This window comes from Thalassophryne amazonica, chromosome 7 (genome assembly GCF_902500255.1).
Source record: "Thalassophryne amazonica chromosome 7, fThaAma1.1, whole genome shotgun sequence".
NCBI lineage: Eukaryota > Metazoa > Chordata > Actinopteri > Batrachoidiformes > Batrachoididae > Thalassophryne > Thalassophryne amazonica.
The window spans coordinates 10,132,610-10,152,076 of NC_047109.1; the positions used below are offsets into that span (position 1 = coordinate 10,132,610).

The 19,467-nt window shown below is 41.2% G+C and overlaps 2 protein-coding genes across 6 annotated transcripts in view; one reads left to right on the top strand and one right to left on the bottom strand.

Moving 5' to 3' along the window:
- Positions 1-8,166, bottom strand: part of LOC117513617 (2-iminobutanoate/2-iminopropanoate deaminase-like) — a 73,088-nt gene extending 64,922 nt beyond the window's left edge. For both annotated transcript variants that reach the window (XM_034173836.1, XM_034173837.1), the window contains exon 1: positions 7,997-8,166. In XM_034173836.1, coding sequence (XP_034029727.1) covers positions 7,997-8,061 — 65 coding nt within the window. In that variant the 5' untranslated portion in view covers positions 8,062-8,166. The remainder of the gene's footprint in view (positions 1-7,996) is intronic.
- Positions 8,167-8,721: 555 nt separating this feature from the next.
- Positions 8,722-19,467, top strand: part of pop1 (POP1 homolog, ribonuclease P/MRP subunit) — a 66,296-nt gene continuing 55,550 nt past the window's right edge. For 3 of the 4 annotated variants that reach the window (XM_034173839.1, XM_034173838.1, XM_034173841.1), the window contains exons 1-4: positions 8,752-8,865; positions 11,742-11,847; positions 12,123-12,245; positions 13,415-13,590. In XM_034173839.1, the coding sequence (XP_034029730.1) occupies positions 8,863-8,865; positions 11,742-11,847; positions 12,123-12,245; positions 13,415-13,590 (408 nt within the window). In that variant the 5' untranslated portion in view covers positions 8,752-8,862. Of the gene's footprint in view, positions 8,866-11,741; positions 11,848-12,122; positions 12,246-13,414; positions 13,591-19,467 lie in introns of all 4 variants that reach the window. The other variant, XM_034173840.1, reaches the window with a different exon arrangement.

Consider the following 19,467-nt stretch of genomic DNA (forward strand, 5'->3'; position numbering starts at 1 on the left):
CATTAGGGGTCGCCACAGCAGATCAATCGTTTCCATCTCACCCTGTCCTCTGTATCTTCCTCTGTCACACCAACCACCTGCATGTCCTCCCTCAGCACATCCATAAACCTCCTCTTTGGCCTCCCTCTTCTCCTCCTGCCTGGTGACTCCATCCTCAGCATCCTTCTCCCTATATACCCTGGGTCCCTCCTCTGCACATGTCCAAACCATCTCAATCTCGCCTCTCTGACTTTGTCTCCAAACCGTCCCACCTGAGCTGTCCCTCTGATATGTTCATTCCTAATCTTGTCCATTCTTGACACTCCCAAAGAGAATCTCAACATCTTCAGCTCTGCCACCTCCAGCTCTGCCTCCTGTCTTTTTGTTAGTGCCACCGTCTCTAAGCCGTACAACAAAGCTGGTCTCACTACTGTCTTGTAAACTTTCCCCTTCACTCTTGCTGATATTCTTCAGTCACAAATCACTCCTGCCACCTTTCTCCACCCACTCCACCCTGCCTGCACTCTCTTCTTCACCTCTCTACCACACTCTCCATTACTTTGAACAGTTGACCCCAAATATTTAAACTCATCTATTTTCACCACTTCTACTCCTTGTAACTGCACTATTCCACTGGGCTCCCTCCCATTCACACACATGTACTCAGTCTTGCTTCTACTGACTTTCATTCCCCTTCTCTCCAAAGCATATCTCCACCTCTCCAGACTAGACTCAACTTGCTCTCTACTCTCACTACAGATCACAATGTCATCTGCAAACATCATAGTCCATGGGGACTCCTGTCTGATCTCATCCGTCAACCTGTCCATCACCACTGCAAACAAGAAAGGACTCAGAGCTGATCCTTGGTGTAATCCCACTTCCACCTTGAATGAGTCTGTCATTCCTACTGCGCATCTCACCGCTGTCACACTATTCTTGTACATGTCCTGCACTACCCTAACATACTTCTCTGCCACTCCAGAGTTCCTCATACAATACCACAACTCTTCTCTTGGCACCCTATCATAAGCTTTTTCTAAGTCCACAAACACACAATATAACTCTTTCTGTCCTTCTCTGTACTTCTCCAACAGTATTCTCAGAGCAAACATTGCATCTGTAGTGCTCTTTCTCGGCATGAAACCATATTGCTGCTCACAGATTTTAACCTGTTTTCTAAGCCTGGCTTCTACTACTCTTTTCCATAACTTCATGCTGTGGCTGATCAGCTTTATGCCTCTGTAGTTAGTAGAGCTCTGCACATCACCCTTGTTCTTGAAAACAGGAAGATTTTATTATTTTTTATTAAACAATCTGGTTAGAAACTCTACTGCCATCTCTCCTAGACATTTCCATGCCTCCACTGGAATGTCATCTGGGCCAACAGCCTTTCCACTCTTCATCTTCTTCATAGCAGCCCTCACTTCTTCCTTGCTAATCTCTTGTACTTCCTGATTTACTCTCACCACATCATCCAGCCTTTTCGCTCGCTCATTTTCTTTATTCATCAGCTCTTCAAAATGTTCCCTCCACCTTCTCAGCACTCACTCCTCACTTGTCAGCACATTACCATGTGCATCTTTTACCACCCTAACCTGCTGCACATCCTTTCCAGCTCTGTCCCTTTGTCTGGCTAATCGGTACAAGTCCTTTTCTCCTTCCTTACTATTCAGCTTCTTGTACAGCTCGCAATATGCCTTTTCCTTCGCTTTTGCCACATCTCTTTTCGCCTTACGCCGCATCTCCTTGTACTCCTGTCTACTTTCTTCATCTCTCTGACTATCCCAAAACTTTTTCGCCAACCTCTTTCTCCTTATGTCTCCCTCACAACATCTGCAGTACTTTTCCAGTTGTCCAAAATTGATTCCCCTCCAACCAGTGCCTCTCTCACCTGCTCGCTAAATTTCACACAACAGTCTTCCTCCTTCAGCTTCCACCATCTGATCCTTTGTCGAGCTCTCACTCTCTTCTTCTTCTTTACCTCTAAAGTCATCCTACAAACAACCATCCTATGCTGTTTAGCGACACTCTCTCCTGCCACCACCTTACAGTCTCTGATTTCTTTTAGCTTGCATCTCCTATAAAGTATGTAGTCCACCTGTGTGCACCTTCCTCCACTCTTATATGTTACCCTGTGCTCCTCCCTTTTCTTAAAGTAGGTATTCACCACAGCCATTTCCATCCTTTTTGCAAAATCAACTATCACCCATTCAAAATCACAAAATCACCCATTCCTATCCTTGATACCATATCTACCCATTACTTCCTCATCACCTCTGTTCCCTTCACCAACATGCCCATTGAAGTCTGCTCCTATCACCACTCTTTCATGCTTGGGCACACTCTCCACCACCTCATCTAACACACTCCAGAAATCTTCTTTCTCCTTCATCTCACAACCTACCTGTGGGGCATATGCACTGATGATATTCATCATCACCCCTTCAATTTCCAACTTCACACTCATCACCCTGTCAGACACTCGCTTAACCTCCAACACACTTTTAACATACTCTTCCTTTAAAATGACCCCAACACCATTTCTCTTCCTGTCCTCACCATGGTACAACAACTTGTACCCACCGCCGATGCTCCTGCTCTTACTTCCCTTCCACTTGGTCTCTTGCACACACAATATGTCTACCTTTCTCCTCTCCATCATATCAGCCAGCTCTCTCCCTTTACCAGTCATACTACCAACATTCAAAGTCCCCACTCTCATTTCCACCCTTTTAGTTTTCTTCTTCAATTTTATTCACTTTATACATGCTTCCCTTGGGCAGTATTATTAGACGGTATTGCTTAAATTTTCATTGTTACGCAGATGATACCCAGCTTTATCTATCCATGAAGCCAGAGGATACACACCAATTAGCTAAACTGCAGGATTGTCTTACAGACATAAAGACATGGATGACCTCTAATTTCCTGCTTTTAAACTCAGATAAAACTGAAGTTATTGTACTTGGCCCCACAAATCTTAGAAGCATGGTGTCTAACCAGATCGTTACTCTGGATGGCATTTCCCTGATCTCTGGTAATACTGTGAGAAATCTTGGAGTTATTTTTGATCAGGATATGTCATTCAAAGCGCATATTAAACAAATATGTAGGACTGCTTTTTGCATTTACGCAATATCTCTAAAATCAGAAAGGTCTTGTCTCAGAGTGATGCTGAAAAACTAATTCATGCATTTATTTCCTCTAGGCTGGACTATTGTAATTCATTATTATCAGGTTGTCCTAAAAGTTCCCTAAAAAGCCTTCAGTTGGTTCAGAATGCTGCAGCTAGAGTACTGACGGGGACTAGCAGGAGAGAGCATATCTCACCCGTGTTGGCCTCCCTTCATTGGCTTCCTGTTAATGCTAGAATAGAATTTAAAATTCTTCTTCTTACTTATAAGGTTTTGAATAATCAGGTCCCATCTTATCTTAGGGACCTCGTAGTACCATATTACCCCATTAGAGCGCTTCGCTCTCAGACTGCGGGCTTACTTGTAGTTCCTAGGGTTTGTAAGAGTAGAATGGGAGGCAGAGCCTTCAGCTTTCAGGCTCCTCTCCTGTGGAACCAGCTCCCAATTCAGATCAGGGAGACAGATACCCTCTCTACTTTTAAGATTAGGCTTAAAACTTTCCTTTTCGCTAAGGCTTATAGTTAGGGCTGGATCGGGTGACCCTGGACCATCCCTTGGTTATGTTGCTTTAGACGTAGACTGTGGGGGGGTTCCCCTGATGCACTGTTTCTTTCTCTTTTTGCTCCGTATGCATCACTCTGCATTTAATCATTAGTGATCGATCTCTTTTTCCTGGTTCTTTCCCTCAGCCCCAACCAGTCTCAGCAGAAGACTGCCCCTCCCTGAGCCTGGTTCTGCTGGAGGTTTCTTCCTGTTAAAAGGGAGTTTTTCCTTCCCACTGTGGCCAAGTGCTTGCTCATAGGGGGTCGTTTTGACCGTTGGGGTTTTTCATAATTATTGTATGGCCTTGCCTTGCAATGTGGAGCGCCTTGGGGCAACTGTTTGTTGTGATTTGGCGCTATATAAGAAACAAGTTGATTGATTGATTGATTGATTCTTCTTCTCCCGCTGTTTGTGGCAACGTTTTCCTCCTGTTCTTCGTCGTCTTCGCCCACTTAGATCCACAAAACACAGGATATTATTATTATTATTACCTCCACCAAGGAGGTTATGTTTTCAGTCACGTTTGTTTGTTTGTCAGCACGATAACTCAAAACGTTTTGAACGGATTTTGATTAAATTTTGTGGGGTAGTTGGAAATGACAAGAGGAACAAGTGATTAAATTTTAGTGGTGATCCGGATCACAATCCGGATCCAGAAATTTTTTAAAAGATTCTTCACCATTGCAGGATAGGGGGAATTTTGACATTCTAGTTTCTAACTCCACAAAAACAAGGCAGAAAGGCTTGAAAAAAATTAGGGTGTAACATAGTCAAATGTTCTATCAAACAACAAAGTTTGGTGATGATCGGATCCGGATTCCAGATCTGGTGATCCAGAATATGCAAAAATATAGGGAAAAATAGAAAATGTGTCAGTGTGAGGTGACAAATGAAGCTAGAGATGCACAACTAACACCAAATTGTAGCTGAATCTGTACTGATTCAGTAAGGTGTCATCAGATTTGATGTAGCTTCAAATGTTATGGCGCTAGATCCAGAAGAAAACCGCCATTACCGAAAAATCATTTTTATATAATAACTTTTGAACTAATAAAGACATAAAAGTGATTCCAAGTTCTAGTGGTATGTTTTCATGGTCAAGGATGTCAAATATAAAGGAAAGAAAAGTGTATGTATCATAGTTTTGTGTTGTGTGGGCCGCTGAAGAGGAGGTACTGCTGGCCCACCACCACCAGATGGCGCCCTGCTTGGAGTGCGGGCTTCAAGCTCGAGAGGGCGCCGGAGCTCCGGTGTTCTTCAGCTCCGTTGGTGGTGGAAGCTGTGTGGGGATCCAGCTCTTCTCTCGCCAGGCGTCTTCTATCGTCGAGCCTGCCCACACGTCACCTGGTGTATGATTGACAGTCCACCATATTGTTATTGTCTGTACGTCGTTGTGCGATTCACAACATTAAATTGTTATTTTTGGCTTATCCATTGTCCGTTCATTACCGCCCCCTGTTGTGGGTCCGTGTCACGTCACTTTCACAACAGTTTTGGTTGTAACACTGAATTGTTGAATAGATCACTGTGCCAAGGAGGGAATCTCTTTAGGGTCAGTGACCCTATGGCCTTGTTTAGAGAAGTGTTTCATAAATGTTAGAATTTTTTAACATTTATGAAACACTTCTCTCTCTATATATACGAGGTCTGTCAATAAAGCAACGGTCCTTTTTATTTTTTTCAAAAACTATATGGATTTCATTCATATGTTTTTACGTCAGACATGCTTGAACCCTCGTGCGCATGCGTGAGTTTTTCCACGCCTGTCGGTGACGTCATTCGCCTGTGAGCACTCCTTGTGGGAGGAGTCGTCCAGCCCCTCGTCGGAATTCCTTTGTCTGAGAAGTTGCTGAGAGACTGGCGCGTTGTTTGATCAAAATTTTTTCTAAACCTGTGAGACACATCGAAGTGGACACGGTTCGAAAAATTAAGCTGGTTTTCAGTGAAAATTTTAACGGCTGATGAGAGATTTTGAGGTGATTCTGTCGCTTTAAGGACTTTTCACGGTGTGAGACGTCGTGCAGCGCTCTCAGGCGCCGTCATCAGCCTGTTCAAGCTGAAAACCTCCACATTTCAGGCTCTATTGATCCAGGACGTTGTGAGAGAACAGAGAAGTTTCAGAAGAAGTCGGTTTCAGCATTTTATCCGGATATTCCACTATTAAAGGTGATTTTTTTAATGAAAGACATGCGGACGGGTCCGCGCGTCGGGACGCAGCCGACGCGGTGCGGCGGCACAGGAAAAACACCTCCGTGTTGATAACCATTTGTAAAATCCAGGCGGCTTTTGATGGCTTTCAGTGGAGTGAGTATATGAGAAATTGTTTAACAGCAGGACATGTTCCAACTTGTCCTTAAGGCTTTCAACAGAGGTGTTTTTCCTGTGGCGGAGCGTCGCGTCGGCTGCGTCTCGACGCGCGGACCCGTCCGCACGTCTTTCATTAAAAAAATCTCCTTTAACAGTGGAATATCCGGATAAAATGCTGAAACCGACTTCTTCTGAAACTTCTCTGTTCTCTCACGACGTCCTGGATCAATAGAGCCTGAAATGTGGAGGTTTTCAGCTTGAACAGGCTGATGATGGCGCCTGAGAGCGCTGCACGACGTCTCACACCGTGGGAAGTCCTTAAAGCGACAGAATCACCTCAAAATCTCTCATCAGCCGTTAAAATTTTCACTGAAAACCAGCTTAATTTTTCGAACCGTGTCCACTTCGATGTGTCTCACAGGTTTAGAAAAAATTTTGATCAAACAACGCGCCAGTCTCTCAGCAACTTCTCAGACAAAGGAATTCCGACGAGGGGCTGGACGACTCCTCCCACAAGGAGTGCTCACAGGCGAATGACGTCACCGACAGGCGTGGAAAAACTCACGCATGCGCACGAGGGTTCAAGCATGTCTGACGTAAAAACATATGATGAAATCCATATAGTTTTTGAACAAAAATAAAAAGGACCGTTACTTTATTGACAGCCCTCGTATAGTTGCAGTTTAGTTGAATAATAAATTGAGTTTTGTCTCTTATTTGTTTTTAAGCACATGCAATATCAATATCAGTGCTCAGATGACAGTAGCTTCTGGGAAAGGTGCAAGTTGCAATAAACTGTGATGCCAAGCGCTAAGGATACATGCTATCCAGTCACAGCAGATGAAACTTTTTTTTACTACTGAGCAAACATCATTGTTAGACTTTTTTAGGTTCAATGATTCCATGGCGTGTAGATGTTATGGCGTCAGTGACCCCATGGCCTTGGCGGAGGTTTGCACTCTCTGAGTGCTTCTAGTTATTATTATTATTATTATTTCCATTACCTGATGGACAACTTCAGTTTACGCACTGGCTGGTGCTCATGCCAGAGAACCATCGCGTAAAACTCCAGTGTGGAACGGAGGACGATTCTTGTTTCTTGCAACAAGACAAGAATCCCAGTTCGTGACTTTAATCCACACAAAGGTGACTCACGACTGACATCTTTAAATGGCTTTGAGAGGGTTTTTAGAAGAAATTGCAGACTTGCCGCTTCTGAAAACCAGGGAAGCAGAGAACCAACGTACCACAGGTCGAAGCACTGCTTCGTTGCTTCAAGCTTCAAGCAGACCCGCTGCAGTCTGCAATCAACGTAGAGAAATGATCATTTTCCTGATAAACGCCCTCAAAAACAACGGCCGCTCCGGTGTACCGAACTGAAGGACCGATAAGGGAATCATTAAACAAAAAGGCTATTGATGTCGGTGGATTGAATCATTTCTTAGTGATACTTTAAAGGAACCGGTATTCGATACCCAACCCTAATGATAACCATCCCAGGGTGGTAGCTGTAGCCAGCTCGGGGTCAATGAAGAATTACACAGGTCAAATTGTAAAAATGCTCCAATCATACTAAAAACTATACTACATTATTTGTCTGATCATAAAGATTCCAAAAAGGTGTCATGTGGACTATCTATGAGTGAATGTTCTGGAATTATGGGGTAAAAACAACACAAATAGTGACAAAGGTCAGTTTCAGTTTGTACAGGGGTTAAAAGTTAAAGTTGCTCCAATTTCAGTAAAAAAAATGATGCAAATTATTGCTTGGGTTAATATGGTTCTAAAAAGGATAGTTTGCACCATCTGTAATGATTAGTTATGATGTTACGGGGTAACATATGTAACATCATAGAATCCAGTGGACGTCGATCTTGTTTGACCTTAACTTTGGAGACCAAACATTCAACACAGTCAAGATTATTGCATTTATTAATCCTTTTATTTCAACCAATAACTTGCATCACGTGTCACATGTTATTTCGATGGTCACTTTATTTTGTTCTTTTAAGGCTCAAAGTTCTTCTGACCTGTATGGCCCAATGGCTGCAGGAGCTTTGGAGGTGCTGACGATCCTCCTGATGATTGCAGCCATAATACAAAGAAAATAGAGAAAATGTTCAATCAAAAGTGAAGCAGAAGAACGAAGGAAAAGGCACAGAGCTGCTTGCTGCTGCTGCTGCTTGCTGCTTGCTGCTGCAGGACGAACGGCAACGACACAGTTGACGTCACAGCTACTTACCGTAAAACTCGTCTTAGACGCGCATATTATATTTAGTTTTTAACGGTGTCACGTACTGAGGTTACAAATTTATATATTCGATATCTGCGCATGCCCGAAAACAATGCCTTAAAAAAACACACTCACACACACACACGTGGTTTTCCTCCGTTTTTAAAAGGATCAAAAAAAAAAATACCGGATTAAACTGTTCTAAACCAAATGTAAACCGATTCAAAATACGTGAAATCAACAGGTTTTGACGATTGCCACAGCAAAGAGAATTTATTTGGTCATGCATCTATTAAATAGATACAATGTTTCACCTAGATTATATTTGTTTCTCGGATTTTTAACTTTTTAATTTTTAATAATCTCGGCATACATTTTAATCTAAATGATTCATTGGAAAAAATAACCAACACGTTACTAGATAAAAAAGAAGAAAAGCAATCGTTATATGTAGTACAGAAATAATTTTTTTTGATGAACAAACAGCTCTTTCTGCTTTCACATAAACGTGTCGTTTGATAAACTCAATCTCCCATGAGCACTACGAATGCGGAAGCAAACAACGAAGCAGTGGCGTGTGAAAGCTTCATATGTTGAGAACATTCAGATCACGTTTAAATTAAAAAGAAAGCCTCAGTAATAACTTTATGCTGTGGTGACTATATGGTATGTGATTATTCTGTATTTATTGTTTAGTTTATATAGGTTTAATTTATGTTACTCGTAGGCGACCACCCTAGAAAGCTAGCTTTAGCTTCACATGTCGATTCTTTTTACGTCAAAATCGGTGAGTTCATAAAAATGTCAGAAACATGATGAAAAAGAAGGAGCGCGCTTTTAAAATGTTACAGATGGTGTCTTCAGATGTCTTTGTTTTGTTGGACAAACAGCTAACACGATACTAATCGTTTGGATCTGTATGCAGAAGTGTTTAAGTTTTGGGCTAATTTTCCCTGTTTCTGGTTTATGTCTGTCATACATCCTGGGCTGCACTTTATTTGTCTTCATGATGCATACAGTCCCATTATTGTATCAATCAATCAGTTAACATTTATTTATAGAACCCTTTACAGCATCGACTCCTGGTTCCAAAGTGCTTAACATTAAAAACACAAATTCACATGTTGTATGTTGTCATGTTGTATCACAACAGATTGTGTCAGTTATGGACTACTCATCCAAAAATATAGAAAAAAAACCCCATATTTCAAAACTGAGTTAAATCATTATTTCTGCACCATGAACTTGTCAGTCTGGTTCAGTGCAGACCAGCACAATCATGGGGAAGACTACTGACTTGATAGTTGTCCAGAACATACTCACTGACACCCTCCACAAGGAGGATAAGACACAGAAGATCATTGCTGAAAACACTCCCTGTTCCCAGAGAGCTGGATCACAGCATATTCATGGAAAGTGGACTGGAAGGAAAAAGTGTGGTGGGGAAAAAGATGCACAAACAGGGATGACTGCAGCCTTGAGAAGATTGTCAAGCAAAGCAGATTCAGCAACATGGGGGAGCTTTGCAAGAAATGGACTGAGGCTGGAGTCAGTGTATCGAGAGCCACCATGCACAGACATGTCCAGGAAATGGACTGCAAGTGTCACAATCCTAGTCCACTCCTGAAACAGAGACAGTGCCAAAAGTGACTTTTCTGGGCTCAGGAGAAAAAGAATTGGGTCATTGCTCAGTGGTCCAAAGTCCTCTTTTCTGATGAAAGTAAATTTTGCGTTACATATTGAAATCAAAATCTCAGGAGGAAGAGTGGAGAGACACAGAATCCAAGCTGCATGAAGTCCAGTGTCATGTTTCCACAATCTTATGATTTGAGGTACCAGATCATCTGCTGATGTTGGTCCACTGTGTTTTATCAGGTTGTAGTCAACACGACCGTTGACCAGGAGATTTTACAGCACTTCACGCTTCCATTGATGCTGATTTTCCTTTTCCAGCAGGACTTGGCCCTGTCCACAGTGCCAGAACTACTAATAACTGCTTTGTTGACCATGGTATTATTTTACTTGATTGGCCCCAAAGACGATACCCCACAGATTTACTATGGGGTATTTTCAAGAAGGAGGGTGAGAGACACCAGAACCAACAATACAGATGAGCTGAAGGCTGCTATCAAATCAGCCATGTGGCAACCTCAGCGGTGCCACATGGCTGATCGCCTCCTTGCCATGGTGCACTGATGCCGGAATTCATTGTAAAGGAGCCCGAACCAAGTACTGAGTGCTTAAATGAACATACTATTCAGAGGTTTGATGTTTTGTATTGTTATTTTTTAACTTGATCTTACAAAAAAATTCTAATATTTTGAGATACATTTTTTTAATGTTGTAGGCTGTAACTATCAAATTGGAAAAAGAATGCTTGATACGTTTTACTTTATATGTAATGAGTGCAGAATATATAAAAGTTTATTCTTCTGAAATAACTGACAAGAAATATTGAACTTTTTCACAATATTCTAGTCTTGCGAGATGCTGTTGGGTGACAATCGGGGCAGCATATGGACTGACTTAGGGGAGGTGATGGTCTAGTGGTTAAAGTGTTGGGCTTGGGACCAGAGGATCCTCGGTTCAAATCCCAGCCTGAGTGGAAAATCACTAAGGGCCCTTGGGCAAGGTCCTTAATCCTCTAGTTGCTCCCGGTGTGTAGTGGGCGCCTTGCATGGCAGCAGCCTGACATCTGGGTGAAGGTGAGGTATTGATGTGTGAAGCCCTTTTAGTGTCTGATACTGATGGAAAAGCGTGATATAAATGCAGTCGATTATCATTTACTGACTGATTACAACTTGTTTACATCACCAAGCTTTACTGTTGCTCAACTCAGTGCTGCAGGAGACGCCCAGCACACTGTGCGGTTACTCCTTTTTTCTGACCATACAGTTGTTGACATTTTGCTTTTTAAAATTCTTTTAAAATGATTAATTAATTGAAATTGCTTGTTGAGAACAGGCAAATATTTTCATTATTGTGTGGCTAATATTTCATAGTCTACGAAATACCAGAAAATATTAAACATTTCTCAGATTTCTTAAACAGATCTTTGGATCAAAAGAGTTACTCTTGTTTTATACCTCTAGAAATGTTATTATTATTTGACTTTAGATTGTTGGCTCTTGATCAGTGACACAAATGACATTAGTTTTAGTCATAGAAAATGTTAGTTTTTAATTATCAGATAAACTATTGATTGAAAAAGTATTGAGTTGATCACAGAATGTATAAAATAACCAGTCAAACATGACAAACATCTTGTGTCTTGTTTTGACTGACACAGTCAAAGACCCACAGACATCTATTTTGCAGTGTTATACAGATGTTTTTAAAGCTGGAAATGATAAAAGTTGTAATTTTTATTTGGTAACTGACAATTATCCAGTTGTTGTCACTTGTCTGTGGATTGGTAAATGTTTAATGAGCAGTTTGTTTTGGGATTATGCATCCTGTTGCAGTTTGATGTGGATTTTGTGTCTGAATCAACCTGACTGGCCACGGTAGACTGAATTTATTTTTATTTTTGTCTGTACTAGAAAATGTCTGGAGCTAAACATAAGATGAGAGAGAAGAAAATGAGAGACCAGCCTGTCAGTGTGCAGTATTCATCATCTCAGCAGAGCTGCACACACAATGGAGGAGGTACTTTTTTAGCTCCTAAATGTCAGATTTAGTGGCAGCTCCTATAAATAATGGGGTGTTTTAGCCTTAATGGCACTTCAGTTTTTGAGAAGTTTGAGGTAGTCCAGATGACTCCTAAATCACAGAGATCGACTCAGAGCCAAGCAAACGGTTTGAATTGTCAAAAATGATCAAAAGAACTAAGCTTTGTCAACTTATTTTTTACTTCAATGATTTAACTACTTGTAGTTTTCTTTGAGTTTTCCTGAAATAACAAGAAGTTCTTCTTCTGAAAGGTGATAATAAGGAAAGACCATCAACATCAGTGCAGAGGCACCATCAGGACCGAGTGGGGTGGGTTCGAGGACATCAGCCTGATGGTGGTGGCTACGCTACTGAGATGCCAAAGTACATCACGGGTAAATATATTTAGGTTTTCATACAAATACACTTGGGATGTAATGATGCATCACAAATTGGTGAAAAATGGATATAAATGTGTGACAATTTAGATGAAAAGTGAATCATGATGCTCTAACACACATGCCAAGGTGCAGTTATTTTTAGGTTGGTTATTTGATAATGTTATCCTGTGGGGAGATACTGTGCCTGCTTGGCACTAGGGATGGGTGTCAAAAACCGGTTCCTTTTAAGAATCGATAAATGTTTTGATCCACCGACATCACCAGCCTTTTTGCTTAACGATTCCCTTATCGGTCCTTCAGTTCACATTATGCCGGAGATGCCATTGTTTTTGAGGGTGTTTATTGGAAAAATGATCATTTCTTTACATTGATTGCAGCCTCCGTTCTTTAGGAATTACATTGACATTGATGTCTCATTTATACCTGAAAGGAAATGCTTTTGACGAAAACTACAGATTTTGTTTATTTTTATTTATGTCCAGAGATCAAGATCCAGTGACCAATTACATATTTATTTACTTTAAGACTCAAAGTGTTGTTGACATAGAAAACCTGTAAAGCCTACTTTTAGTACACAGAAAATTCACAAGAGGCATTGATAAGGAAATCGATAAAGAATCACATCAATAAGCGGAATTGATAATGGCATCGATATCGATAAAATCGTATCAATACCCATCCCTACTTGGCACTTAGTGAAACATCCAATATTCCTACTGCGCACAGGGGGGAAAAAAAAAGAATCCATAGTATCAAGAAGAGTTCATCTGCCTGGACATGATGATGCAGCCATCACAAGGTGTGCACGGCTGATACGAGGCACGTGTTCCAGCCAAATGTCTTGATTTGATTTACTGCTCATCATGATGATTTGGTGTAGACATCCTGAGTGTCCAGTTAAGTTAACATCACACAAGTCTCATAACATTATCTGATGATTGTCATGGTCATGCCAGATGGGCATCTCTCTTCTCAAGTCTGTGCCACACAGTCAAATATTTATGAAGTCTATAGATTAATTTAGACACCAGCAGGGTAGAGTTCTGCTGTTGTTTTTATAGAAAACATTTCATTTAGTTGAAAAGTCTTAAATGAATGTTGTCAAATACAGACTCTGTGTCAGATTAATGATTTTTATCATTTGTGCTCCTGGACCTCTGCAGTGAGTGCTTTTGCCAGAGCGAGAGCTGCAGAGGTGAAAGCCATGTTGAAAGCCGTCACCAAGACAACAGGCAGCTGCCATGTGTTCGCAGCCCTGCCCAAACACATGAGAAGAAGGGCCATGAGCCACAACACCAAGCGGCTGCCTCACAGGCTGAGAGATGCAGCCAATTGGGTGGTAAGTTTTCCCTTGCCAACACACCAGCTTTTATAGCCCTTGAGCCCAAAACCAATTTTGACCTAACTTGCACCACTTAAGGTGCCTAAACAACTCTTACAAAATGTACGGTGGCCATCCCAGGGTGGTAGCTATAGCCAGGTAGGGGCCAATGAAGAATTACACAGGGGTCAACATTTGAAATGCGCAAATAATATTGAGAAGTATACCACATTATTTGTCTGGTCATGAAGGCTCAGTCTTGGGACCCATCTTCACACTTTATACTACTGACCTGTGTACAAACCTATCAAACGCTTTCTATCATCTTAATGCTGATGACACCATAATCTATTGCTTCTCAAACGCAGTGACACAGGCATTTGAATTCTTGCAGTCTGCTTTTGATGTGGTGCAGAACCTTCTGGAGAAATTCAAACTAGTCTTGAATGCAGAAACATTAAAAATAATGTTTTTCTCTAAGTTACTTGTTTCCTTAGAGAACATACCATCAATCAAAACTGCCCAAAGTAATGTTCTTGAGCTAGTGGAGCTAGTCTCCAAGCATGTACCACAGGGTTCTATTTTAGGTCCTCTTTTATTTATACTATATATATATATATATATATATATATATATATATAATTTGGGTCAAAATGTGTCTGATGCTAATGTTCATTTCTATGCAGATGACACAGTCATTTACTGTTGTGCATCTGCTCTTGCCCTGGCCATACCTGCAGGATGCTTTTAATGTTATTCAGGATAACCTACATCAGCTAAAGCTTGTTCTTAATGCTGAAAAGACCAAACTCATGCTGTTTAGGAACTCAAAGTTTAGAGCACACATCCCTGCTGTGGTCACCCTGGATGGAAGGATCATTGAGACCGTTAGTTCTTATAAATATCTGGGTATTGTCATTGATGTCTCCTTAAATTTCACAGCACATGTTCTTCAACTAGTGAAAAAAACAGACTGAAATTGGGTTTTTACTTTCGTAATAAGTTGTGTTTTTCTTTTAATGTAAAAAAGCGATTTGATGCTACCATGTTTATATCAGTGCTGGAATGTGGTGATGTTTTGTACATGCAAGCCTCTGCTCAGTGTCTTCATAAAATTGATACAGCTTATCATGCTGCCTTGAGATTTATAACAAATTGTAAACAAACCTATGGCATAAATTGCAAATTTATGCCATAGGTATTAAAGGCACTGTGCTGCGGTGGTTTGAATCATATTTATCTAATAGATTACAATTTGTTCATGTAAATGGGGAATCTTCTTCACAGACTAAGGTTAATTATGGAGTTCCACAAGGTTCTGTGCTAGGACCAATTTTATTCACTTTATACATGCTTCCCTTAGGCAGTATTATTAGACGGCATTGGTTAAATTTTCATTGTTACGCAGATGATACCCAGCTTTATCTATCCATGAAGCCAGAGGACACACACCAATTAGCTAAACTGCAGGATTGTCTTACAGACATAAAGACATGGATTACCTCTAATTTCCTGCTTTTAAACTCAGATAAAACTGAAGTTATTGTACTTGGCCCCACAAATCTTAGAAACATGGTGTCTAACCAGATCCTTACTCTGGATGGCATTACCCTGACCTCTAGTAATACTGTGAGAAATCTTGGAGTCATTTTTGATCAGGATATGTCATTCAAAGCGCATATTAAACAAATATGTAAGACTGCTTTTTTGCATTTACGCAATATCTCTAAAATTAGAAAGGTCTTGTCTCAGAGTGATGCAGAAAAACTAATTCATGCATTTATTTCCTCTAGGCTGGACTATTGTAATTCATTATTATCAGGTTGTCCTAAAAGTTCCCTAAAAAGCCTTCAGTTAATTCAAAATGCTGCAGCTAGAGTACTGACGGGGACTAGAAGGAGAGAGCATATCTCACCCATATTGGCCTCTCTTCATTGGCTTCCTGTTAATTCTAGAATAGAATTTAAAATTCTTCTTCTTACTTAAAAGGTTTTGAATAATCAGGTCTCATCTTATCTTAGGGGCCTCATAGTACCATATCACCCCAATAGAGCACTTCGCTCTCACACTGCAGGCTTACTTGTAGTTCCTAGGGTTTGTAAGAGTAGAATGGGAGGCAGAGCCTTCAGCTTTCAGGCTCCTCTCCTGTGGAACCAGCTCCCAATTCGGATCAGGGAGACAGACACCCTCTCTACTTTTAAGATTAGGCTTAAAACTTTCCTTTTTGCTAAAGCTTATAGTTAGGGCTGGATCGGGTGACCCTGAACCATCCCTTAGTTATGCTGCTATAGACTTAGACTGCTGGGGGGTTCCCATGATGCACTGAGTGTTTCTTTCTCTTTTTGCTCTGTATGCACCACTCTGCATTTAATCATTAGTGATTGATCTCTGCTCCCCTCCACAGCATGTCTTTTTCCTGGTTCTCTCCCTCAGCCCCAACCAGTCCCAGCAGAAGACTGCCCCTCCCTGAGCCTGGTTCTGCTGGAGGTTTCTTCCTGTTAAAAGGGAGTTTTTCCTTCCCACTGTCGCCAAGTGCTTGCTCACAGGGGGTCGTTTTGACCATTGGGGTTTTTACGTAATTATTGTATGGCCTTGCCTTACAATATAAAGTGCCTTGGAGCAACTGTTTGTTGTGATTTGGCGCTATATAAATAAAATTGATTAATTGATTGTAAAGTCTTGACTCATCATTGCAAGTTATATTCTCAGATGGGATGGCCTTCTTTTGCAATCCACAGGCTTAATCATTGCTATATTGTCATATACAAGGCGATTTTAGATCTTTTTCCATCTCACCTATGTGTCCTTACTATACTAAGGAGTACTGGACATTATTATCACTTACTAAGGCGTTACTGGGCCAGTAGCATAGATTTACATTTACACTACCTGTCCATACCTGCCTGCAGTAACGGGCGGGTATCCCAGTACCTGCCTACTGTGCATAAAGTGATGATGTCATAGCATGCGCAACCCAAGAACTGTCCGCAGGCAATAACATGAAAAGGCGAAAATGAGTGTTGGTCCCCATATGGATATTCCGGATGGATTTTATCATGGATAGTCCGACAATGAACAGCAGCCAGTTTGATGAGGACGCTCTGGCGAATTTGGAGAGCAGCGCGGCACCAGCCAACACAACAAAAGTTAAAGTGAGCCAACTTTTTATGTACACATTTGCTGGGTGTCGTGCATTTTGAAATCACATTAAATATTGTTAATGTGATTCCACGTGTTGTATATCTCAGTAAGTGATAATAATGCAAATAACATAACAAAATGACAAATAATAACAAAATGATAGATATTCGCCCTCGTCTAACTTGGGTGAATATCGGTCATTTTAGGCGACTGGGCATGGACACTGGGCCTCTGAAAATGCATACCGCCCTCCAAAAGCATGTTATTGTATTAATATTCCTTGCGCTCTCGTGACCTTTGCTTACTTTCAGTTCCAAATGTTCGTACTGAGCTTGGGGAAAAAGGCATTTGCTTATTCTGCCCCCACTGCATGGAATAGTCTGAAAGATACTTTACAACTGGACTGCCTGGTTTCTCTGAATGAGACTTAGAGGCAGTTTCTTTAAGATGTCAATGCTTTTAATTTGGTGCAGTGAGCCAGTTCTAAAATTGTTACTGATACACTTTTTACTCTATGTGTTGTTGTGATGTTATGTCTGTAATCATGGTTATTTTATGCTGCTGCCTGTCTTGGTCAGCTCTCCTTTGAAAAAGAGTTTTTTTTAATCTCAATGGGACCTCCTGGTTAAATAAAGATTAAATAAAATAAAAAAATAGTCAGCAGCTACAAGTATTTGGGATTGGCTATTGACACGGAGCTCTCTTTTAAAGTTCATTTTAAACACTTGATCTCCAAACTAAGGGTGAAGGTAAGCTTCCTTTACAGAAATGGGTACATAATTATTCTATGGCCTTGCCTTACAATATAAAGCGCCTTGGGGCAACTGTTTGTTGTGATTTGGCGCTATATAAAAAAATTGATTGATTGATTGATTGAAATAAGTCATGCTTCTCCTTAATTGCTTGGAAGCTCCTGACAACTGCTCCCTTCCTGCCCTTATTGGACTATGGTGATGTCGTGTATAGGTGTGCTTCAGCCAGTTGTCTACAGTCCTTGACCCTGCTGTGTCATTGCGCCCTGAGATTCATCAGTGGTTATAGCCATCTCATCCACCACTGTGAGTTGTATGCCAAAGCAGGCATGCCCACTTTGTCTGTCAGGCGACACACACTGGATGAGTCTGGTTTGCAAAACTCTTATTGGTCTGGTTCCGACCTATTTATCCAGTTTACTTCAGAGATCTTAAAGCCATTATGCTCTGTGCTCGAATGACATATTTTGTTTTTGTGTACCTCATGTCCGCACTGAAGCAGGAAAGAATGCCTTCAGTTTTTCAGGTCCCTCTGACCTGAACATTCTCCGTTCCAAACTGAAACAGTCCAGACTGACCTCCTTGAGCACCTTCCGGTCTATTTTCCAAGATTGGAAATGGGATTCTTTTGTGCAATGCCTATGTTTCTAAATCTGCTTGAGACTTCATATCATGTGCAATGTTATGACCAAGATGATTGTATTTTATTTATCACCAGCATTCCCATGTTGATGTTAACCTGTCCATTATGACATGTGCTGCTGCCTTTTTGGCCAGGTCATCCTTGTAAAAGAAGTTTTGAGATCAATGGAATTTCTACCTGGTTAAATAGTGATTATTATTATTATTATTATTATTATTATGAAAGTTCCAAAAATGTAAAGTTTGACTATGACTGAATGTTACAGGGTAGAAACAGCAAAATTTATTACAAAGGTCAGTATTATTGGTTGAGCTAATATAATTCTAAGAATGTTTGCACCATCTGTCATGCTTCATTATGACCTTACATACTTACACCTGTCATGCTGTAGAATCCAGTGGACGTTGACCTTGTTTGACCATTACTTCGGAGACCAAGCATTCTGCATGGTCAAAACTATAACTATAAACCAGTAATTTTCTTCAGTTTTTTTTTTCCTCCAAAATTGGAACTTTTGACCCCTGTAGAAACTGAAATTGACATTTGTCACAATTTTTGCTGTTTTTACCCCATAACTCCACCACATTCAGTCATAGATGGTCCAAATTATGTGTACCTTTTTGGAATCTTTATGATCAGACAAATAATTTGGTATAGTGAAGCTGGCTTGTAAATGTTTGGTTCCCTTAAGTGGTACTGACAACCTGCTTGGTCCATGAGGTGGCATCAAGTCAGTCAGGTTCTTGTGCTCTTGAACACCCCATGCTGGTCTATGATGAAATATACATGCTTTCAAGACATTGAGCAGCATTTAAACAAGACTAACTGCCAATAGTGTTGGGAAAGTGTAGTGACACGGACCCACAACAGGGGGCGCAAATGATCGGACAATGAAAGAGTCGAATATGAACACTTTACTGTTGTGAAAGAGCACAACAAAAACACAGAGGATTACAGAATTTGAGCAAACAGTCAGTCCACAAAGGTGACGTGTGGGCAGGCTCGAGGATAGAAGATGTCTGTCCTGAGAAGAACCGGAACCACACGGTTTCCTCCGCCACCGAACCTGGAGAATACTGGAGCCGCCAAGTTCCGAGTCCCCAGGTGGCCACCGTCTCCGAGTGTCGGATCTGGTACTGCTGGCGAGGAGCAAAAACAGTCAGATGTGGGTACGTGGACACCCAGTAACAACAATGGTGGGAATTCCACCTCCACCTCTAACACACACTCGTGCAGCTCCTGTCTAACCACTTATCTGGTTGGGGTGTGAAGCGAAGCCGTCGCTGATCACACCAAACGCCAATCTCTCAGATAAGGAACACCACAGGAAAGCGGCTGCAAAAAGAGTTCAGACTAAGA